The sequence below is a fragment of the Caretta caretta genome, chromosome 5, assembly GCF_965140235.1.
Source record: "Caretta caretta isolate rCarCar2 chromosome 5, rCarCar1.hap1, whole genome shotgun sequence".
In the NCBI taxonomy this organism is placed as follows: domain Eukaryota; kingdom Metazoa; phylum Chordata; order Testudines; family Cheloniidae; genus Caretta; species Caretta caretta.
This window is the reverse complement of record NC_134210.1, coordinates 32,388,129-32,413,077: the sequence shown is the minus strand read 5'-3', so window position 1 is coordinate 32,413,077 and position 24,949 is coordinate 32,388,129. Positions and strand designations below refer to the sequence as shown.

The window sequence follows — 24,949 nt, the reverse complement described above, 5'->3', positions numbered from 1 at the left end:
AAAGAAATTCAGCCCATATTTTTATTTAGGTCATGAAAAGAACTAATTTCTAATTCAGTTATATCTGTCCCATCATTTCAACTGAAAGGAAATAAAATAGTTTTAACCCTTTTTTCTTCCCAATAGGTACAGCTATGACAACACGAGATATCAATCAGCAAACTCGAGAGAGCATTTCAGATTATACCGAAAAGGGACATGACTTATCTACCCCTGGTAAAAAACAGAAATCTTAATTGTTATACTATAGTATGTTTAAGATTATAATTCTTTTCCCCCATTATCCCTTTTCTCAAATGGCCGTAACAGTATGATGTCTTATGAAGTAAGTACCTCTCATGAATTCCATTCTTCAGAAGGGGAGACTGAGGCCCAGAACGTTTAAGTAGCTTGTCCAAGGTCATACAAAAGTCATTGTAAGAATCAGAATTTGAACTCATGGGTTGAACCCTGAAATCAGTGGGAGTTTTGCCTTGGCTTCAGTGGAATTAGGATTTTACCCCATATCTCTGTCGTCCTGGGCCAGGCCAAATCAGCTACACCATGATGCCTCTTAAGCAAGTTGCTCAACCTCTGTGTTTTAATTCCCCCCTCTTAACACTTTTTCTTAAAAAAAAAAAAAATTGCACTAACCCTCTAGGTCACAGTTTTGCAAACCTCAGTCGTTGCAAGTCATTTTTTTCTGAATTCCTATGATTTTGCAGAGGTTTCACGCTGACCATTCCCCAGCCTCAATTTCTAATGGCTCTATTGACAGTCACTGACACCTCTCAGGATTGGGCTCCTATTTATTAGTGATCTGCGTGCACACATTTGTCGGTCTTTATAATATTGTACAGATTCAGTTTGTGGGTTTTTTTAATCAGAAAATGTCTTTTTAGTTGTGCAAAATATATTTGTTGTTCAAATATGCAATTTTTGGTTTAGTTACTTCCCTGCTTTTTTTTATTGAATTTGAAAGAAATAGAATTGTGCTTTACAGTGGTTACTGTTTGCATGACAGCTGCTTATTTCCTCCATTAGTAAGGCTATCTAGAGCTCTGAAAAGGCAGCCTCAGAACAGCTCATTGTCTCCTGTCTAATGGCACAGGAGTTTTAACTTCTTATGTGGAAAATCTGGAATTTTCCCCCACCCCCAGTTTCCATTGCAGTCCTTGCCCTATAAAATTCCTTCTATTCCTGCAGGAAGGAAGTGTCTTTTAAACATGAATGCAATGTTATTTAATAGGATCACTATGCAGAGCAGGAGATTCTCTTCATGATAGGAGGAATTTTTATGGACCAGGGATGTAATCCTGACTCCATTGAAATCAATGTGAGTTTTGTCATTGATTTTACCCCAGGACTGTATGTCTAGTCGTGGTGATTCTTATTTTCACTGTAATCCCAGCTATTCATAGAGGACCCATTTCATCAAGGTGCTTAACTGCATTGCTGAATCAAGTCCTAGCATAGCTAGATATTCCACTTGTCATGGTCATGGCTACAGTGTTGTAGCAAGAGCCAGCGGGCAGAAATTAACATTTTAAAATGGCATAATAATAATGATGATCTCACGCCACCACTAATTTCATATTCTGACAATTATGGCAAAAAAGCTGAGTGGAAATTAGTCTTCTATAATGTCCCTGCATTTCTATTAAGATTATTAAAATAAACAGTTACAATATATCAATAACACTCTGCTGAATAATGACAGCTGTATGATAATCACTTCAACTTTTCTTTTTTGATAGGTTCACATCTCACCACACAAGATTTTAATCAGCAGACTGAGGAGACTGTATCTAATCTCACATTAGCGGTGTATAGCATATCCATAGATGGTAAATGTGCTTATTCTTCACCCTGTAGCATGTTTAATGTTAGAATTATTTTTCCAGTTATTCTGTAACATCAAATGGCTGTGGTAGTACAAAATTATTTGCTTGTACTGCTTCATCTTTATGCCTAAAATGTATTTAAGGTAGGCATGTCTCTTATCCACAGTTTAACTAGTAATACCACAGTAGGCAAAATCTTACACTACATGCCTTCTAGGAGAGAAAAGAATAATAAGCTTGGCCCATTATTCATTGTTATTCCATTCTAATAGCCACTTATGCTGCAGAAAATCAGACTCAGCATTTTATTAAAAACACAAGTTGGAGAAATAAGTATTTTGTCTTCTTTGCTAGGAATGACAAAATGTGTGAACCATAAATCACTTTAAGGAGTGGGAAATACACTGTTCTAGTGAATCCACCTATAGATAAGTTTAGGGCATACTGCACCTTGCAGGAGACACTCGGCATTTCACAGGAGTGGGCACTCTGGGAAGATGAACGGAGAGCCACAGATGGATCATGTAAGGCAGAAACTTCCAGTTACCCAACTGGAAGCTATAACAAATTAGTAGCAGAAACAAAAACCCCAAGCCATCCCCAACTATAGCAGATTAAAATAGACAGCAGTTTCTAAGTGTCCAATTCCACGAGGTGTTGAGCATCCTCAACTTCCATCGGGTGAAATTCATGCCGTACATTGGGCCAGTGTAATATTTTGAAGGCTGAACTGGGATGGAAGTGATGCATAGACCTTGTGCTAGACTTCCATGTGAAGCCACTAGAGTTTAATATTTCACTAACAGTTATCTCTATCTTTTTACATCTCTCAGTACATTTTCCTCTAGCTACTCAGATGCTATGGTGATTGGCACTATAGAAATTCCTGCATCTAACACCAGAGAAGTATAATTTCCCATTCATCTGGAGTGCAGCATTTTAAAAATAACAAATCTTGAATGTCACCTATATTGTTTTAGCCTTCATGATTCATCTGATTGCAAAATTTACACTAATATCCATTTGAAGAATCACCTTGATTCTTGATTATACACAAATCTGGCAGATTTAATGCTCTTATTATATTTTTGCATCTAAGAGATGTCACCAGAAATAGATAGTTATTTTTAGTCAATGGATTGTGGTTATGACTCCACTCTCCTACAGAAGAAAACACAAGACCTAGGCCTTATACTTAAAGTTTAATATTCCTTGATCTGGGGCTTTAACATTCCACCTGTGGAATTTTAAGCTCCCTTGATCTATAAGCCTCAAATGCCTATGTCAAAAGCATATTAAAAAAAAGTGTTTTGTGGTGAGGCCTTGTGTGCCTTGGAATGATGCTTTTCCATTTCCTGTGTTGTATCTTACTTGACTCTTACCAATTTCTCTGATGAACTAGTGGGGCATGCTTTATGGCTTCCTTTCAACCGCTGTTCTTCTCAAAAAGGAGTTGAGTTGTGCAATGCAGTGCAACTCTTATATGCAAGGTATGCTGCAGGGTATGCTCCCAGAGAGCAGAACTCCATCAGACATACAGTCAGGCCAACAGCAGTTAAGGCTGCAGGCCAAGAAGGAAGGTGCAAGGATGGAATGCAATGTCAACACAGGGCTTGGGGATATGAAGATTTATTTATATCTTTCAGGATCAAAAGGCTTGTTGTTCACATGGTTTTTCAGCCTGTAGAAAATGTCTATTTGCAATCAAAACCCTTTTGGTTTTGCAAATCATTACACCCAAAAGGAACTGGTTAAAAGCCAAAAATGTGTCATTTTCACTGTGGATATGGGAATGTTCTCACATTGCCGCTTGCACTATTGGTAGTTTGCCATTGGGAAAGCAGCAACAGCAGCAGCAGATGGATCTAAAGATAGCTTAAACAACACATGATCAGCTCAAGCAACAGTCGTGTTGGGGCCTGATTCAGCAGCATTGAATTTGGGAGTTCTGCTGTTGACTATCTAAAACTGTAGGCCCAAAAGGACCAGAGTGTGGAATTTTCAAAAGCACCTAAATGTCTTAGGAGTACACATACTATTGACTTTCAGTGGGATGTGTGTGCCTAAGTCACTTAGGCACACAAGCAAAACAGTCACATGTGTGACCCCCAAGACAGTCACACATACTGGACACTTTTGAAAGTGACAACCATAGTCTCTTTTGTAATTTAAAGCTCTGGTTCTATGGTCTTACTTACGCAAAGCACTCTTTTCTACATTAACACTGTCTTAAAGGATAGTTGCTTAAAACTGTGGTTCTGTCCACATTAGGCAGCATATATATGAAAAAATGGGGCCAAATTCTGCCTTCATTTATGCTGGTAAAATCCAGATTAATTCCATTGCTGTCAGTGCAGTTATTCTGTATTTTCACCAGTGTAAATGAAACCAGAATTTGGCCCAATAATTGAAAGATATCCCAACCCCCCAAAAGGAAGTAGTATGTTTCCTTCAGATAATTTCATCTGTTTTATTCTTTGATAGGGTTTTCCAGTGCTCCAGAGGAAAAAAATGTCATATTATACAGTCCAGCTAACATTGCACTCTCGTGTGACTTGACTCGCCCATCCACTGATTCAGGAACTGTTGAAGTGACGTGGAAGAAGGATAATGAAACAGTCAAAAGTAGCAATGTCACCGTTAATGAAACCAAAAATGTCTGGAGTACTCAATATACGTGAGTCTTCTTTACAGTTTGCCTGGCACAACTGAAGGAATTAAATCAAATACGTATGTTGTTGGGTAACCATTATCAGCTTGGGCTGTATGTGCTGTAGTATATCTGATGAAAAATGTTTTCCATGTAAAGGTGTGATATCTATAAAACCAGGTATGTTACAAAAGATATAGACATTAAAAAGGTCACATTGAATGAGGAACAATTCCATGACCCATACATGGGAGCCAAGGATTATGTAAGGGGTTGGGGTTAGCTCTGTTGCTTCTTCCTGGCTTGAGGTAGTTCAGTCCCCTCTGCTCTCTGTCTGGTAAACAGAGGACTGCTCCAGCCAGTGGAATCTGAAATGGGAGTAGTAGGCGGAGATGGTGCCTGGCTAGGGAGGAGAAGTTGGTTTTCCCTTCGCTCAACTAACTAGAGCAGCCTCTATACCAGTGTTTTTTAAAGTTTGGGTTGTGACCCAGTACTGGGTCATGGCATGTAAGGCACTGGGTTGCCTTGCTCAGCACCCAGGGACCCTAGCGGCTCTGGTCAGCACCTCAGACTGGGATGTTAAAAGTCCTGTTGGCAGGGCTGTCCAGCTAAGGCAGGCTAGTGCCTACCTGTTCCAACCCTGCACTGTATCTCGGAAGCAGCCAGCAGCAGGTCCGGCTTCTAGGCAGGGAGGCCACGGGGCTCTGCACACTGCCCCTGCCCCGAGCACCGGCCCGGCCAATGGGAGATGGGAGGGGGCGGTTCCTGCGGGTGAGAGTCGCACGGAACTGCTTGCACGCTTCCGCCTAAGAGCCGGACCTGTTGCTGGCTGCTTCTGGGGTGCAGCACAGTCTGCAATGCCAGGCGGGAAGCCTGCCTCTGCACCCCGGCTGCGCTGCTGACCAGGAGCTGCCGGAGGTAAGGCCACGCCCCAACCCCATACCCCAATCCCCTGCCTCAGCCCTGAGCCCCCCTAAAACCCGGAGCCCCTTCCTACACCTCAAACCCCACATCCCTGGCCCCACCCCAGAGCCCAGAGCCCTGACCTCCTCCCGTACCTCAACCCCTTGCCCCAGCCCTGAGCCCCCCCCAAACCCAGAGCCTCTCATTCCTGACCCCATCCCGGAGCCCTCTCCCCCCACCCCAACCCTCTGTCCCAGCCCTGAGCCCCTCCCACAGCCCAAACCCCTTATCCCCCACTCCATTGGGTCATGGGCATCAACAATTTTCTTCAACTGGGTCCCCAGAAAAAAAGTTTGAAAACCACTACTCTATATTACCTGTTAGCCTCTCTTCTAAACCACTTGTATTCACTACCATGGGAAGAAGAGATGGAAGAGCTCTTTGCCTTTCTCTTCCCTCCACTCCATCCGCTGCACTAACTCCTCCTCCATATATTACTTGGTGGATATATTTTGGGGGAAAATATTGAACTGTATTTAAATCTTCTAAAAGGGAGTTTTATCAGGTATTTCAAAAGTTTCCAGAGAAGAACACTCTAGAGCCACCATTTTTATAACACTACAAATTCTCCATTGTGGTAGAAATTGGGATAGGGAATATCAGGGTTGTGCACATACGCAGCTACCCATTACTGCACATGTGCATGCACAGTCTACACGCGTGACCTCCATACTGGCTGTGACAGAGCCAAATGGGAGTCCAGCACTTGCTCTACTGTATGACATCCCTTTAAAAATTATTCTGTAGGGTGATCTACAGCTGCAAGATCCATAGGCTTCATGATGATGCATAGACTTTAAGGCCAGAAGGAACTCATATTGTCTGACTTCCTGCATAACACAGGCCTTAGATTTCACTCAGTAAACTTGCATGTAACGCAGTAACTTGTGGTTGAATAGAGCATTTAGAAAGACATCCTATCTTGAGAGTGTGTCTATGTGTGAATTTGTGAAATACAGAAAGAGTACAATATATGTGCATATTCACCCATGCATACATTTTCTAATTTTTATATTTCATAGAGTTTATTTATTCTCTTTCTGTCAGACTGCATGAAACCTGAACCCAACCCTTTTAGCAACTTGTATTTCATGTTCCAGTACTAATATTTTCTAGTTTCCTTTTTTCTATAAGTGTCTAGTATCTTAAATGTGAGACAGCAAAGATATAGGCATTAATTATTTTGCTTTTTTTAGGTTGAAGATCAGAGATAGAAACCAAATGGGAACTTACACTTGTGTTTTTAAAAGGGACCAAGAAGTTAAAGCCACATTTCATTTACAAGGCAAGTTGTATTAACTTTGGTTGTTTCACTTGAAAATCATATAAACATTAATAGATTATAAGGCAAGAAGGGACCATTGTGCTCATCTATTCTGACCTCCAATATAACACATTGAACTATAATCATAGTTGACTAATCATATTAATAATTGGCCATTAAAGCTGAAAACCGTTATTATTTCTTTATGGTTAAAACTATAGCAGTAGTTGCTAAGCCTCTTAAGCTAAGGGTATGTCTATACTACCTGCTGGATTGGTGGGCAGTGATTGATCCAACGGGGGTCGATTTATCATGTCTAGTTTAGACATGATAAATCGACCTCCGAGCGCTCTCCTGTTGACTCCGGTACTTCACCAAGGCGAGAGGCGCAGGCGGAGTCGACGGGGGAGCGGCAGCAGTCGACTCACCACAGTGAAGACACCGCGGTGAGTAGGTCTAAGTACATTGGCTTCAGCTACGTTATTCACGTAGCTGAAGTTACGTAATTTAGATTGATCCCCTCCACCCCAGTGTAGACCAGGCCATAGTGAGAATCTTGAGTAATTATCCATGCTAGCCCTTCCAGAGATATGAAATGAAGAGTTTTGAACAAAGGCTAACCTTTTATTTAACAATGGATTAAATTAGTTCCTTCCTTTTAGTTCCTTTCTTTACATGGAAAAGGCTAAAAGAGGGTGTAAGCCTAAATTCTGAAGTGCCCAGCTTGAGGCATAGAATCATAGAATATAAGGGTTGGAAGGGACCCCAGAAGGTCATCTAGTCCAACCCCCTGCTCGAAGCAGGACCAATTCCCAGTTAAATCATCCCAGCCAGGGCTTTGTCAAGCCTGACCTTAAAAACCTCTAAGGAAGGAGATTCTACCACCTCCCTAGGTAACGCATTCCAGTGTTTCACCACCCTCTTAGTGAAAAAGTTTTTCCTAATATCCAATCTAAACCTCCCCCACTGCAACTTGAGACCATTACTCCTCGTTCTGTCATCTGCTACCATTGAGAACAGTCTAGAGCCATCCTCTTTGGAACCCCCTTTCAGGTAGTTGAAAGCAGCTATCAAATCCCCCCTCATTCTTCTCTTCTGCAGGCTAAACAATCCCAGCTCCCTCAGCCTCTCCTCATAACTCATGTGTTCCAGACCCCTAATCATTTTTGTTGCCCTTCGCTGGACTCTCTCCAATTTATCCACATCCTTCTTGAAGTGTGGGGCCCAAAACTGGACACAGTACTCCAGATGAGGCCTCACCAATGTCGAATAGAGGGGAACGATCACGTCCCTCGATCTGCTTGCTATGCCCCTACTTATACATCCCAAAATGCCATTGGCCTCCTTGGCAACAAGGGCACACTGCTGACTCATATCCAGCTTCTCGTCCACTGTCACCGCTAGGTCCTTCTCCGCAGAACTGCTGCCTAGCCATTCGGTCCCTAGTCTGTAGCTGTGCATTGGGTTCTTCCGTCCTAAGTGCAGGACCCTGCACTTATCCTTATTGAACCTCATCAGATTTCTTTTGGCCCAATCCTCCAATTTGTCTAGGTCCTTCTGTATCCTATCCCTCCCCTCCAGCGTATCTACCACTCCTCCCAGTTTAGTATCATCCGCAAATTTGCTGAGAGTGCAATCCACACCATCCTCCAGATCATTTATGAAGATATTGAACAAAACCGGCCCCAGGACCGACCCTTGGGGCACTCCACTTGATACCAGCTGCCAACTAGACATGGAGCCATTGATAACTACCCTTTGAGCCCGACAATCTAGCCAGCTTTCTACCCACCTTATAGTGCATTCTTCCAGCCCATACTTCCTTAACTTGCTGACAAGAATACTGTGGGAGACCGTGTCAAAAGCTTTGCTAAAGTCAAGAAACAATACATCCACTGCTTTCCCTTCATCCACAGAACCAGTAATCTCATCATAAAAGGCGATTAGATTAGTCAGGCATGACCTTCCCTTGGTGAATCCATGCTGGCTGTTCCTGATCACTTTCCTCTCATGCAAGTGCTTCAGGATTGATTCTTTGAGGACCTGCTCCATGATTTTTCCAGGGACTGAGGTGAGGCTGACTGGCCTGTAGTTCCCAGGATCCTCCTTCTTCCCTTTTTTAAAGATTGGCACTACATTAGCCTTTTTCCAGTCATCCGGGACTTCCCCCGTTCGCCACGAGTTTTCAAAGATAATGGCCAATGGCTCTGCAATCACAGCCGCCAATTCCTTCAGCACTCTCGGATGCAACTCGTCCGGCCCCATGGACTTGTGCACGTCCAGCTTTTCTAAATAGTCCCTAACCACCTCTATCTCCACAGAGGGCTGGCCATCTCTTCCCCATTTTGCGATGCCCAGCACAGCAGTCTGGGAGCTGACCTTGTTAGTGAAAACAGAGGCAAAAAAAGCATTGAGTACATTAGCTTTGTCCACATCCTCTGTCACTAGGTTGCCTCCCTCATTCAGTATGGGGCCCACACTTTCCTTGGCTTTCTTCTTGTTGCCAACATACCTGAAGAAACCCTTCTTGTTACTCTTGACATCTCTGGCTAGCTGCAGCTCTAGGTGCGATTTGGCCCTCCTGATATCATTCCTACATGCCCGAGCAATATTTTTATACTCTTCCCTGGTCATATGTCCAACCTTCCACTTCTTGTAAGCCTCTTTTTTATGTTTAAGATCCGCTAGGATTTCACCATTAAGCCAAGCTGGTCGCCTGCCATATTTACTATTCTTTCGACTCATCGGGATGGTTGTCCCTGCATCTTAAAGTGGTCTGATTTTCAGAGTGGAGGCTCGTTACTCTTAGAAAAATCAGACCTCTTAATGGTGTTTCAATTTAGACATTGCAAAAGACATTGAGGCAACCAAATCACTAGTCACTTTTGAAAATGTAAACCTCAAAACATAATTGAGTTTAATAGGAAAATCACTAGTGACTGGTACAGTTGAGACCGATCTGGGATAAATTCAGATTTGGATGAATATTGGCAATTTCAGATTCAAATGAGCATTTGCGAATTTACAAAGAATATATATATATATATAAAAACACATATATTTGCAATCTATTTGAATAGACTGTATTAGTGTGTCCATTAAATATATGCATTTTAGAATATGTTAGAAATTTTAGGATGTACCCTAAATACTGGCAGGTGAAATTCAGTTGACTGAGAAACAGGTAAAATGGACTGTAAAATTTAGTGACATTTAATCCAAAAGACATTCTGCCCCTTGCTAACTTTTGGAGCCCTTAAAATGAAAAGAGATGCTCAAATAAGGAAATGTAAAGTGCTCTTGAGGAGCTCCCCTACCCTCACCACCCAAAACCAATAAGCAAGCAAGCAAACAAACAAGAAAGAGGTTAGCACTCACTGGTTTGTTAAGAAAACCAGTGGAGCCAGTATGCAGCACTGGTTAGAACTCTGCTTGGAGACATTCTTTAAAATAAAAAAAATAAACCATACAGAACTTGTAATCAGTGGGGCCAGAAACCAGCACAGCTCCAAGGAAATCAGTGGAACTCTGCTGATTTACATCAGCTGAGGACCTGGCCACATAACTTTGAAAAAATAAAAAAGAAGAAACTTTATCCCTTACACTGCAGTCTTTCATAGAAGCACGACATCTGCTTTCAAATCTGCAACCACTGGAGAGCAAGACTGCTACAGTGCAATTACTTCTGGGTTGATAATAAAAGAAAGAAAGAAGCATAGTGTTTTATTCAAACTCTCTTTCATCGTCTGAAATGGCAATATATTTTTTCATTATGAGCATCTGAATAAGTTTTAGCTGAGTGCCTATTCTAGTGTGTATTTTAAATAGGCCAAAGGAACTCTTATTCTTTTGAAAGTATAAAATAGCTACTGCGAAAAGTTAATCAGAGAAGTCACCTCTGTCAAAACACGATGAATAGGCACTGGTTGATTTATCACCATAAGATGGGAGAATTGCTTCAGAATGGTCAAGAGCTGCCACTTTTGATGCCATAAAAGCTGCTGATTTGACATGCTCTCAGATTGATGCCAATGTGCGGGAAATGGGGAAAGAGTGAGATCTGAATCTTCCAGTTGCTAATGTGGTGAGAATAATTTCCAGATCACAAGCAATGACAGATATGCTAGTACATCTGATTGCTAAACACTGTGGTTTAAAGTCCACACGACTAAAATTAACTCCATGATTACAAACAAGGGATGAATTTAGCACTAACAGCACTTAAGCTTGAATGCTAGAATTATGTGAAAAAGACCTAGGGTGAAATCCTGGTCCCACTGAAGTCAATGACAAAACTTCCATTGACTTTACTGGAGCCAGGATTTCACCCAGGGTGCCTACAAGAAATAACAGGAATGTAAGAGAAGCTAAGAGAAAGAGATTATAGAGACCATAGGATCTAACACTCAGAGAGTGCTCTAATGTATTCATTAATATTAAATGTCCACACAACACATATACATATCTACAATAAGCAAGAAGATATAGGAGCATCAGGATCCTGGGCAAACGTAGGCAGGACTAGTTTCAGGAGTTTGGGGTCCAGAAACTGAAGCTAGAGGTCAGAGCCAGTATCGGGGTCAAGAGTGAAGCTGAAGGTCAAGCTGGAGTCAGAGTGAAGAGTCAGCCAAGGGTCAGAGCCAGACATAGGAATCAGGCCAAGGATCAGTACCAGGTATTGGGGGCTGTGTTAGGATTCCAGGGGTCAGAATCCAAGTCAGAGCACGGTCACTACTAGGTGTTCAGCAGCAGGGCAGTCATGACAGCCAGTTCAGGATCCACACTGTAATTTGAACACTTCTTGGTACACCTCTGCGGATTGTGGGTCAAAAGGAGGAGCTAGCTTATATCTGCCACTGATGTAGTGTGGGGATGTTTGTTACCTAGTTCCCCTCCAAGCCTGAGTTCAAATCCTGCTGTTCCTTAAAAGGAGAGGTTTATTTTTCAGTTGTAACTGTTCATCCTTATTTAGGGCTATATTGTGGCTCCCCACAGGAAGGGAGCAATCTAGGACTTTAAGCAACGCAGCATTCTAACCCTAGTGCAAGTAGAGGTGGGCAAAGTCATTGCCTACTCAGCACCCCTTCTGCCTCCAAGGCGCTGCAAAAGTGGATCAAATTGGTAACGGCCACTGCATTTCCCTGAGCTGTAATTCTGTGTGTCCTTCAAGAAGACCATGCAAAAGCCTGGACGAAGACTCCAAACTCTCTTCCCTGCATGAATTATGTGTATGGCTTCCCTGATGTATAGTGTTAGTCACATAAACTGCCAGTGGCAGCTGTACTTGTAATACCTAGAACTATATTCTGCCATTGCATGCGAAAATATTTCTTAATTCAGTAAAAATCCTCTGGAAGAATACAAGCATTTTCAGATTTTTTTACTCAAATTTGCCGCCTTTATTATTTGTACCAGTTCCTTTGCTCTGATCTTTTAGTTTTGTTTTTGCCCTCTTCTCCCAAATTGCGCAGGATTGGCAACAGTTTTTACTGATACTGTCCCTTTTTACTAAAACAGGCTAATGATTAAAGTTACTCTGACTTTAAAGGCCCTTTTTAAAGATATAATGAGTAAAATATGGAATGATGGTACATGGTGACAGCTGGATTGATGTACATTGCTAACGTGTGTAACAACTAAGCTTCCACTAGTAAGACTCATCTAGAATTGAGCAAGTAGTGAGAAATGTTCTTGAATATTCATTTGAATTTTTTATGAATTCTCTTCAGTCACATTTGCACACTTTTCTGCAATCACAGAGTATGCAAGCAATCACATTATACTAGCATGAATGCTCCTGGAAAGTGAATTTGAAGACTTCAAGCTTGAATACTCACAGAAAGTGAATATTACATTTATTTATTTAAATTGAAACAGAAAACGTATAGAATTTAAACTCATCCTATTAAGGAAGAGAAAAAAATTACTTGAGGCAAATCTTCAGCTGTTATAAATTATCATAGCTCCATTGAAGGCATGGATCTGGCCTGTTATGTCTTGTGTGGTGACGTAGCATCACTAAGCACGTCATCTCATATTCCAAATAGCAAGGCAGAGCCAGTGAAATGTAAGAAATAAAATACATTTGAGAAAATCATGATCGGCTAGTAGACATTCCAAGAACAGGAAAAAAAGAGGTGACATTCATCAGATAAATGATCTGTCATGGTTTATTTGCTCAGTTCTAATTATATCGGGGGTGCAGCAATATGTTCAACAGAGGATATGGGCTTCTGGGAAGGCTTTAGGTCATCTAGAATGATGATAAAATTATAGCACAAGTAATTCCAAATTAACATCTTATTCATTGTTTCTTGTGGCCCCGTACTGTGTCTTGCAGGCTTGGGCTGGCACTTCACTTGGCATCTACATCTACTAGTCAGTGTTTGAAAGTATAACATTTCCATTACCCCTTCATTTTTTTCAATCAAGACGAAGTGAAAACTGTTCTGAAGCAATATTTCTCAGCACACAAAACTGACCAAATACTATTATTTTATGTTACTATAGTCTGAAAAGAAGTCTTGCAGTTTTGGAAATTATATGAATTTTTATGCTTAGCTTATGTATTCATATAGATTGTAGCAGAATCTGAATCATGGATTTCTCACAGATGGGTATGGGGGTGGGAGGGTAGAAATACCACAAGTCAGTTAATACTTTAGCTTTTAAAGTTAATTTATGATAGCTACTGCACTGATGCCAAATCCTGCAACTGCTCTGCAAGCAGAATTCCCATAGATATCAATAAAAATTCTGTATGTGGAACACCAGCCAGAAGTAACCCTTACATAGTTCACACATTAGAAGCCATATGCTATACAATGGTTTGCGAATTAACTGGGGATATGAAAAGAGAATGGACTTGCTACTAATACATTCTTAAAAATTAAAAGCTTTGATGTGATATATATTTCAGTTAAAACCCTTAGAGCTAACTTAGTAAATTTTCTCTATTTATTCTTAGTACCTCAGATTGAAGGAAAAGAACATCACGTAGTCAGTTATGTAGGAGATTCTGTTACTCTGGTATGTAAAAGTATCAAATATGTTCCCATCAACTGGATCTGGTACATGAGTAATGGAAGTGACAAGGTAAGATTTCCCTTAATTGATCACACAAAACAATGAAACAATTGATTGCAAGCACATTGTCATTTTGCAGGGTATAATTAATTCATGCTTTGTAGACCTACAGCAGCTTTCACAAATCCTACCTTATCCTTTAGATAGAGTTGATATGAATTCACCCAAATGATAAAACTATAATCTATCAGTATCGGACATCATAGATATCTTTACTGAGGACCTGCACCATATGATTACGCAATCAAATGTACTCAAAACAAATCAGATGGGTGGGCCCAATCCTGAGGTGTTCACTTTATCCACATTCAGTCAAAACTTCTGTTGACTCCTGTGGGATCTTTTTCTGAATAGGAACCGAGAGACATACTGTCCTCCATAGGGAAAAATATGTATTATTCATTCAACTTACAATTTCCTCCTAATCATCCTGTTGTGAGACCTATTTAGCCATCTCTCTTAATCCTCAGGAGTCCGGAGGGCAGGCGTTTTGTATGAAGTCCAATGGCTTCACAGTATTTCCAGTGTCTCCACAATATACCCTGGGTTACCTTTTTGTTCATGCAACATGGCTTCTCTTCAGAACCCATCTAGAGATGGTCTCCCACCTTGTTGCTGTCTAAAATAATCTCTCAGATTTTTTGCAACACAGAGGGGAAGGAAGCACAAGGTAATGCCGAGAGCATAATCATTGTCTTATACTGCTGTATCACCACTGGTGTGAGGAATGATGTCCTGGAAGACATCTGTGACGATCTGCCTGAACTATCCACAACTGTAGAGCTGAAGACCTATGGGAAGATCACTGCTTCCACATTTCCACACCATCCATCCTTCCCCTACAGCATCTGTCTTCTAGGAGAATTATGGTAGAGCCCAGGGTCCTGAATAAGGACCACTACAGTACATTTAGGGCAGATATTTAATTTTTCAGTAGCTTGGATAACTCTATATAGGAAAGACAGGAGGCTTTAGTTTCCTAACAAAGTTTAACTAAAATGCAGAATCAAGTTATCTTGATTTTTATCCATTCGGGATGACTAAGACAAAAGAAGGTAAGTGTTCTGCCCAACTGTATACAGTAATTTAGAAGTACAGCCTTGATTAGAACCCAAATCCATATGACTCCTTGCTCTAATTTCTAGACCAACCCAGCCACATTAACCCTTACAGCTATAATGTTCCTTAGTCATTTATACCAGGTCTCATCCTAAGTAATAATTAGGACTGATTACATTTTTCATTTTTGCCAACTTTTCGCTTTGATGAATGATCAGTTTTTAACCTGGAGATGTTATTTAAGTGGCCATCACACTCTCCCAATTCCCATTATTTACAAATACTTGAATTCACATGTTTACACCAGTGTAGCTCCACTGACTTCAGTGGAGATAAGCCAATTTACATCAGCTGAAGATCTGGCCCAAAGTTTCAACATCAAAGAAACTGTGCCAGTGAGTGGGCAAAATGCAAAGGACAGCAACAAATGAAGTTGATCAAAACAAAAATGTTGATCACATTCGGAAAATAATGTATGTTCTGAGACCAGGTCCTGAAGGTGCTGAGCACTTCCAACTCTTATTTTAGTTAATAGGCCTGATCGTACATCAGTGAAGTCAAAAGCAAATCTCCTATAAAGTCCGGCAAGTGCCAGAAGATCAGGCTCAAGGGATGCATCAAGTACTCAACGCTTCCCATTTTCTATCCCTGAATACGTGTAGTTTATCTGCAGCTGTACCACCTCAGGCAGTATTATTGTCAGATCACATAAACCAAGCAGGGTTGGGCCAGGTTAATAATCTCCAGGGAAAAAACAAATGCTGGTAGAATCAATGTTGGTAATTCACTAGGCTGAATTCTACGTTCAGAGTCATGCATGAACTAACTGCTCAGTGAGGTGTTATGGGGATGCACAAAAGAGGCATTTTAGCCAGGCAGACTGATGATCCAATAAGAATTTAATCAGGAATGAGCACTGCGTCTGCCAAAATTGCAATGGTATTTTTAAGTGATCAAGAACAAGGTGTTACATCTCATCCAGCAGCGAGCACCTCTAGGAGAACACTGAGCAATTAATTCACTGATGACTTTGAAGGTACAATTCAGCCTGGTCTACACTAGGAATTTACACTGGTATAGATAGCTATGTCTACACCCCTGGGAGCCGTAGCTATAATGACTTAGCCCCCAGTGTAGACAGTGCTAGGTCGACGGAAGAATTCTTCCATCGACCTAGATACTGCCTCTCAGGAGCGTGGATCACCTACGCTGAGGGGAGAATGCCTCCCGTCGGTGTGAGCAGTGTCTATACTGGAGAGCAATACCAGCGCAGCTGTGCCGCTGTAGCATTTTAAGTGTAGACAAGCCCTGATTCTTGTAGCACTTTTGTTTTCCTTGGAGTTGCCTAGCTAAAATTCCTCTTATTTGAACTAAATAAGGTATTCTTTCTTCACCTGTGCTGTTATGTATTGAACTGAACAGTTGTGTACTGTGGCTGTGTGGACATAGCTTGTAATTAGTCTATAAAGCAGGGATGTCAAACTTATCTTGGAAGAAAGGGAAAAATTCTATGTTTAATTATTATCTGTGAGCTGGGATATAAATTCAAGCCTATACGCGCCATACAGTGCCAAGTGAAATGCCCACTGGTATCACTTAATGGTTTGCGCAGATATCTAGAGGAGCATATGGTCTTTGTGCAGTAACTAAATGTTCACTTACTATTATTTAGTGCCTTTTCTTGAATTGATCATATGCAACACCATTTAATGTTATAACTAACATTACCTGTTGTAAATACAGGGATTTTCCACTTTCAAAGTATAAAGGATTTTATTAAACATTTTTGACAGTGCAATCATATAATTTTCAAATATCTTTTTATATTAGGTTGCTGTTAATAATTCTTTGATGCCAGATAAGTATATAATCGATGAAAAATATGCCAACATAACAAAACTCAAGATTCTGAAGATCTCAGAGAAAGATGATAGATCATACTGGTGCCAAGCTGTATTTAAACTAGGAGAGAGCAAAGGGAAAGTATCCCTTAAAGTTCTCACCTATATGACACCACTCAAACCATTTCTTGCAATAGCTGCTGAAGTTATTATTTTAGTAGCCATTATTTTCCTGTATGAGATGTACTCCAAAAAGAAACAGAAGCATGCAGGTATGATCTCTTTGTTTGTTTTTTTAAGTAACACTTATTGCACTTTGTAATACTATAATCTGTTAGATACAGAGGCATACTCTACACACCGTTTCAATTTAAATTATAGTCAAGGACAAAATGTGGCTCCTAATTCTGCATGATAGTTGTCTATATATTTTTCTCTAAATGAAAATATCTTCTTTTGAGTATTAATCATTATTTCAGTTTTAATTTCCTAATATTTAGGGTCAAATTCATGTCCTAAATGCTTTTAGTAGGGACACAGGTGCCTATATAGGGTCTAATCCAACCTTACTCACACAAGTAAAATTAGCAGATAAGGATTTCAACGATTGATTTTAAATGCTCCCAGAACAGTGAGTGCACAAACACTCACAGGCACTGATGGAGATTACTCATGTCAAGAATATTATAGCGGAGAGGGGGAAGGTAGCAATGTATTAAAACAAAATGCATTGATCGCAGCCCCTGTGCACAAATATCCCTTTCAGATATCCATTCTGTGATATGAACTGGGACAGACCTGCAGAGTGTGATCTCAGTGGATTTTGGAATAGGATGCTTAAGTTGAATTCCATAGTTTAGTGGTGGCTTTTCAGGCATTTGCATAACCTGAGGGCTGAATTTATCCCCAGGGTCTGAAAAGTTAAAAGCACGTATATGTGACTCAAACTGCCATGTGTTCAGGACAACTGATGGGATGTAACTTTAAAAGTCACTTCTGTACAGAGAAAAAGCTCAATGCTCAGTTTTATAAACTGTTGGAGATTCCCCAAACTTTCCTAAAATGAGAAGTCTGTAGGAAATTCAACAGCTTAATCTTAGGCAGGATACAGGAAGGAATTTTGAACAAAAGGGAGAATAGTAAAATTGTACTTCAGCTGTGTATCTTGTATGCCGATTAGTATAGAATTTCCTTGTTTACTGTTTTACTGATTCTTTTATATGTTAGACAATTAATTTATTATAAAAATGAAGTGAAACAGTTTTCAGTGTCAAATAACTTCTTAACAGTAAACACATAATATAATAACATACAGTTTTCTTTGTCCCACAGAAGATGAAAAAGAATTTGAACAAATTGAGCAACTGTAAGTAGTGACTAATATTTTTACAATACTTAGACTGTACTAACATTTAATGGAATATTAAATAACTTTGAAACTAGGTAACTTAGAGCCAAGAAATATATATTGCTCTTAACATAAGATATTGTAAGGTATAAGTATGAATGCCAAAGTATTGTTTTAATTTCATTTCCTAATACATCCCTAGCTCCCAGTTCTCTGTAAGTCCAGCATTTGTAAAATGCTGCCATCTTCCCTCTTATATATTTTGTTGGGGTTTTTTTTTTGGTGGTAGGGGGTGTTTTCATTTATTGTTTATCACAGAATCGACCTGGTAGAATGGCCTGATACTGTTCCCATCAAAGATTATTCAGGGTGAGGGAGATAATTCTCAGATAGAAAACTCGTCCAGAATGTTTCCGTCCATTCACTTGTACTGTGTTTCTAGTTTAGTCTGCATTATGGGACACACAAGGCTCTTCTGTATATAGTACATGAAAGACCCTTCATACAGTAGAACTGGCGTGGGTAGGTTTTGTGGTGGGGGGATGGGGTGGTGATGATTTGGGGAGCTTTTATTGGGAGTTAGGATCACCATGCCACCATGGTAGAGGATTTTTAGGGAAGGTCATGGGCAGGAGCTGAGGTTATGAAGCTAGTTCGATGCACTAGCCAATTTCCCATCCATGCAGTGTAGCAGAGTACACCAGCCACAAGAAGTACTGCAACACTGTGGCTGAAGAAGTAGGTGGGAGGCAGCTCGGCTGCTGCTCTGTAGCTTATGGGTGAATTCCTTCTCCCAGAGGCTTATGGAACTCTGGATGTACAGTAAAGACAAGCTTTAGCCTTCTTTGATACCCATGCTTATACCAGGATTAATGTACTAGTTTATTGAAATAAACTATAATTACCTTAAAAAGCACAATAACTTTCCCCAAACTCCTCCACTGGCTTCCCATTTATTTAAAGATCCTATTCAAAAGTACTCTTCCTTTCATGGAGTTGCTCTAGGCTCCCATGAACTTTGTTTTTCTCTACTCCACTCTTCGCTCCTTCCATTCATCAAGAGCTTGGTCTCCTCTTTGTCCTTCTATATGATGTCCACACTGCTGATGCAAGCGCCTTTTCCTCTACCTCTCCTACCATCTGGAGCAGTCTCCTGCTCATTCCCCTCCCACACATTTCCAAAGGCAGCTAAAAATATAGTATTTTCTTCCTTGATTATACCTCTTAGTTCCTCTTTAGTGCTGCTGTTATTTATTTAACTCTGTAATTATGTTGATTACTCTGGAAAGTGTTTTGGGATACCAAGGGTATGTCTTATGTTGAGGATTGAGTAGCTGTGTTAGCTTTACATTGCTGTACTTTCATCACAAACAATCCACCTGAAACTGGGATTTATTGTTTTTAAAAGAGAAAAAAAGTTCTTACTCGTAGTATATAAAATGCACATTATTTTCACTGGAAAGCCTGCAAAGTCTCCTTTGAAGCCATTTGATCTTTATTTAATACATTATTTATCTACAAGGTTGGAGTTCTATCCTACTGGATAAATACACAGTTAAGGTGTTTTTATAGTGTGTACTGTTTGTGTGATTGCTAAAGCTCTCTGGTATTAAATTAAGTAGCTATATATTAGTAGCTGTTTAAAGCAAAGAGTTATGTAGCAGATGGCCTGGAATTTTTCCTTTGGAGCCATTCCATCAGAGTCTAACTTTTTGTGATGTGTGTTGCTGTCCTGAATCCTTATGGTTGGTGTCAGAAATAATAGTCTCATCAAAAAAGTGTATTGCAAGGGGGACTGGATGGTTCAGGTGTAAGTAATGGAGAAGTAGAACTTTTTGTCTACACTAGTTAAATCTAGCCCAGGTCTGAGTTGACCAACAGCAGTTAGCTGTATAATAGATGTAGGCACTGTAAGGGGAGACTACATGAAATGAAATGATAGTTTTAGTCCTTTTCCTGCTGGACAAGTGTCCATCACACAAAAACCACATTAACAATTGGTGCTAATGTGCCCCTTTTTAGCACAGTCATCAGAGAGAGGCTAAGGATTGAATGCTATGGAGCCTAAACTACACTCTCGTCCTTAGGTGGTCCCTCCAGAATGGGTTGCGCACATTGGAATCATATTTTCATTGCCTGTAGTGTAACCATGTTTTTAACAGATAGGACTGGATTCCAGGACTGCCTCTTTGACATTCTTCATAAGAACAGATTTCACTCCCAACTTCAAAAAGAACAAGGGATTTTAAAAACCTTTAGAAAATAGCCACTGAGTAGATTCAGTCCTGTAGCTAGACAAAAACCTTCTTGATTTTCCAGAGTAACAACTGAAGGATTGGGCCCTATATTATTAATATTTAAAAGCTTAACATTTTGGCCCTTTTTAACCCAAAATACCAAAAACTGATGAACCATACTATACACTGTTTCCTCAGTTTTTGGTGAACTGATGAACCATACTGAACACTTGCAAAATAATTTAATAATAATAAAATCAGTATCTTTCTTATGTTTTGTTTATAGAAGTGTAATTTAAGTGTGTTTTTATTATACCTCCACTTGGGAACAACACCCTATATCCTGATTTTCAGCACAAAATGAATTTATACTACTGATTTATTGTAGTAGGAACACTGGCACAACCTATTAAAAAAACATTGTCAATTTTTCACTGTAATAATCCTTTCCAAGGGTTTTATGGCTTCAGGAAATGAATGCAGAAAGCATTGTATGGTTAGGCTAGTCACTACCTGATTGGTAAAGGTCTCTGAATAGGTTATTTTGCTATAATAATATTTTAATATAAAATACATATTTGTTCTTTTCCTTTTTCTCATGCCTTCAAGTAATATCACAGTGGAAAAATGTAAAATGCTTTTAGTGCATGCTAGGTAATTAGATCATTGGATTGGGATAAACACTATGATTTTTATTATACAGTCTATGCATGTTAAAAGCTTATTTTGGGTTTTGGATTTAAACTTGTTTCTTTCTTCAGTAAATCAGAAGATAGCAATGGTGTAGAAAATAGCACTACCAGGCACCGAAAAGTTTAAGTCAGTTCCTAAAGGAAGGTAAGTAAAAGAGAAGATATATTAGAGACTTACTAGGCTCTTTATGAGCAGAATATTTCAAAGGACAAAAAAAAATCTTTCTACTGTCCTTATCTAGTACATTTTCAGTATACAGTATGTGGGAGTGGCACAGAACTGGAACAAATAATATGTACACCTCATTCATGACTGAAGGGCCCTTTGTATTTAACTCAGAAATCAAGTTCAGTGCTGTTTTCAGAGCTATATTTTAATTCATTATTATTATCTTCATCATTACCATCATAATTACTTTACTACATCTCCATAACACTAAATTTGCACAGCACTTTTAAAAAAATGGGGCCCAAACATGAAAAACCCTAATCATGTGAGTAGTCCTTAAATATACCAACAGTCCCATTAAAGTCAGTGTGACAGCTCACTTGTATAAGGACTACTCATATAACTAAGAGTTTGCAGGATTAGGCCCCAAAACAATAGGAGTAGATAGCACAGTGAGGGTAGGGAGTGAAGAAGTCAAGGATAGTGGGAAGGGCAGAGTTCAAAGTAGGTGACATGGCATCAGCAAAAGGGAGCAAAGACAGAGAGGGAGGTAGAGGATCATGAGCAACAGAGAAGAGAGAGAAGTAACAAATTGGTCATTGTGAAAGAAGTGAGTGACAGAAGGGGTAGATGAGAATGCTGAAGGAGTGCAAGTGGTGGTGGTGAGAAAGAGAGGAAATTCAGAGACGGGTTCAACCTTCCTGATTCTTTGCTCCAATCACAGTCCTGGCACAGACTACTTTAACTTGTGCCGACTGGCAATCTTTCCCAATGGATTGTCTGACAGCTGAGGACAATAGTGTGCACTTAGCTACTCCCCCTATTCACCCTTCCTGGAACTTGACGTGTCTTCTTTGACATGGGACATTGGCATTCAAGGTGGCTCCCCTGGCTTTACATTCACTGGCTCTTCCCCCATAATCGAGGACTTGTGGAAGGCTTCCACCCCCTTTGCATTTGAGGACTGGGAAGTGAGTCCCACATGAAGAGAGTGACCAGATCAGAATGAGATTAAAGGTACAATTTTCAAAAGTGCCTAACTGATTTAGGATCCTAAGTCCCTCACTGACTTTCAATGAAACATAGACTCCTAAGGGCCTTGGAAATAGGACTTAGGCACTTCTAAATGTTTTTTACCCCAAATCCAACACTGAGTCAAAATGAAGTTTGAGATCAAATAAAGAAATTAGAGAATGTAAACTGCAGGCATAAAACAATTGATAGAATGCATCTGTGTCAGTAAACAATAATATGTATGTTCTGTTTAATTCAGGAGACTTTAAACCAACAAAAAGGAAATATCATTTGACCATCACAAAACGACAGGAAGATGTACCTGGCTATGCATTTCAAATATCTACAATGCTTCTAATTAGAGCTCATTAGACTTGTAACAAAAATAATGAAGATCTCCTATTCTGCTTTTAAACTATAAACATGAAACTGCCTCTTTGCCAAATAGTTATTCTATAAAGACTATATTGTATCCTGACATTATACATATGTACTCTCAAATGTCTGTTGTTGTGTTTGTGTCTCCTTTCTGGTAAAAGTCAATCTTTATGCTACTGAGACTTTCTGGCCTCAGTCCAATTGGTTAAGAAGATTAACCTGTATAATTTTTGCGTCCTACATTGGGCCTGATCCCGCATTCATAGATCACCCAACACTTTAGTGATTTCACAGAGTGAGCAGATGATGCAAGATAAGGATCACTATAAGCTGACAGTAAATTTTACAATGTAAGTTCAGATTCACAACGTCTTAGAGAAAATATCTTTTACTGGTAGACAGAGCAAATACAACACACAAAGCCATTTTTTACACCAAAGGAATAATCAAAGAGGGACCTTTATCATATTTTCCACACAATATTAAGGGTTTTATCATTTCCTATGAAGATTCTTAAACCCAAATTTGATTAGCATCATTTGCAATTAGGAAGAAATAGATGGTGAACTCTGGAAATTTAAGATGATGCACATTGCCTTAAGATTTCCTGGCCTAACAAAGAGCCATTTTTTGTACAATAATGTGACATTTTGTACTTTATAAATTATTAAACAAACGAATAAATAAGCTTGACATTAAAAGGTCCTAGCATTGATTTATATATCAAGAGAATTCCCTTACTAGGCAACCTCATGTTTTGACAAAATATCATCACATGTAATGAGTTCAGTTCTGTTCTATCTTTACTAGAAGACAGCGCACCTGAAGTGACCATTTTTGGCCATCCTTTTAGTGGACACTTAAGACAGATTTGTATTGCAAATTTACATATTGCCTTTCATTCCAAAGAATCCCAAAGTGCTATTTTAGGGCAGGAAGTGAATGAAAATAAATAATCTGAAATAAAATATCATAATAGAATAAAAATAACCTGTTACCAATTTAAAATCCAGGGAGAATGTTGTCTACGTGGAATGTAATTAAACAAACTTGAATGTAACCAGAACATTTGGGTTAATGTCCCTACTCTTACACAAATTGCCATAAAATCTTCAATGACCACAAATTGAGAGGGCTCCACTCTTAGTTCTTATCCAAAAGACAGCATTTCCAGGAGCACTGTTATATGTACCTCTGTGTTGTAGCATCCTTGACTATTCTTTGGTAGAGTCCCATCCAAGTACAGAACAGGTTTAATTCCGCTTAACTCTTGAGATTTGGCAGGATCTACTCCTGGGGAAATTCTGCGCCGCTGTGTACGCGCAGAATTCATGTCCCCTGCAGATTTTCCCCCCCACAGAAAATAGATTCTGCCAGGGAGACATTGCAGTTACACCTTTTGCCCACAAGGGGCTGCTGTGCCACCATAAGAAAGGGCAGCCAGCTGAGGGCCAGAGCAGCCAGCCATGGAGATGGAGGGGGCAGTGGCTGCCTTCCTCAGAGCACCCTGCCCACAGGGCTATCTGAGAAGGCACAGGATATGGGGGGGACAAACAGAGCAGGGCACATGGGACTGTTGGAGGGAGATCACATAGACTGGTGTTCAGAAGGGTTAGTGGGGGGAACAGACTGGGGTGGGGGCACAGGAGCTAGTGGGGTGACAGTATTGAGCCAGGGGTTGAATGGGAGTGGGGGTTGCAGGGACACATGAGGTCAGGTGGGGTGCAGGGACACATGGGGCCTGGGGCAGATGAGCCTGCCTGAATGGGAAAGGCTAGGGGTTAGCCAGGATCTGCATGGGGGAGACATCCCAGCCCCCTAACAATCCCCCCCTCCAAAAAATACAAACAACAACCTTGTTCCATACTTCTCCCATCCACACCCAACAACCCTCCAGATTCACTCCCAGGCTCCTTCCCAGCAATTATTTCCCTCTCCCTCAGCTCCTTGGTTATCCCTGACTCCCCCAAGCTTTTGCAATATGTTTCTGTATTGTAATTTAAATGAATTATTACTCAGAGTTCTGTACTAATATGTCAAGTAAGGTATCTATTTGTCAAAAAAACATTTCCTGAATCTTTTTTGTTGTCTGTATTGTTACAAACATACTTGCTAGTTAGTATTTTGAAATAAATTACCAAAATAATTGAAACTTGGTGATTATATTGTATTATTTTGACAAATAAAATATGCAGAATTTTTCAGAATTTGAAACTATTGTGCACAGAATTTTTATTTTTTTGGTGCAGAATTCCCCTGGGAATAAGGAGCACAGCACAAAGTGGTATGGCTGCAGATAGCACTATTATATAGCATTGCCATTATGGCTTATGGTATTGTCATAGAACAGCTGAGAGTCGTGGCAGTTTAATTTTAAAGCATGCTAGTTAATTATAGTATGTACTCAGTAAATAAAAAACGTACA

General features: G+C 40.0%; 1 protein-coding gene across 1 annotated transcript in view; it reads left to right on the top strand.

The window, feature by feature from the left end:
* The window catches only part of EMB (embigin), a 29,957-nt gene extending 5,281 nt beyond the window's left edge, over positions 1 to 24,676 (top strand). The window contains exons 2-10 of the mRNA XM_048849360.2: positions 127 to 216; positions 1,737 to 1,826; positions 4,308 to 4,500; positions 6,633 to 6,721; positions 13,668 to 13,795; positions 16,676 to 16,958; positions 18,019 to 18,052; positions 21,033 to 21,108; positions 22,406 to 24,676. Of these exons, the coding sequence (XP_048705317.1) occupies positions 127 to 216; positions 1,737 to 1,826; positions 4,308 to 4,500; positions 6,633 to 6,721; positions 13,668 to 13,795; positions 16,676 to 16,958; positions 18,019 to 18,052; positions 21,033 to 21,090 (965 nt within the window). The 3' untranslated portion in view covers positions 21,091 to 21,108; positions 22,406 to 24,676. The remainder of the gene's footprint in view (positions 1 to 126; positions 217 to 1,736; positions 1,827 to 4,307; positions 4,501 to 6,632; positions 6,722 to 13,667; positions 13,796 to 16,675; positions 16,959 to 18,018; positions 18,053 to 21,032; positions 21,109 to 22,405) is intronic.
* Positions 24,677 to 24,949: the final 273 nt, after the last annotated feature.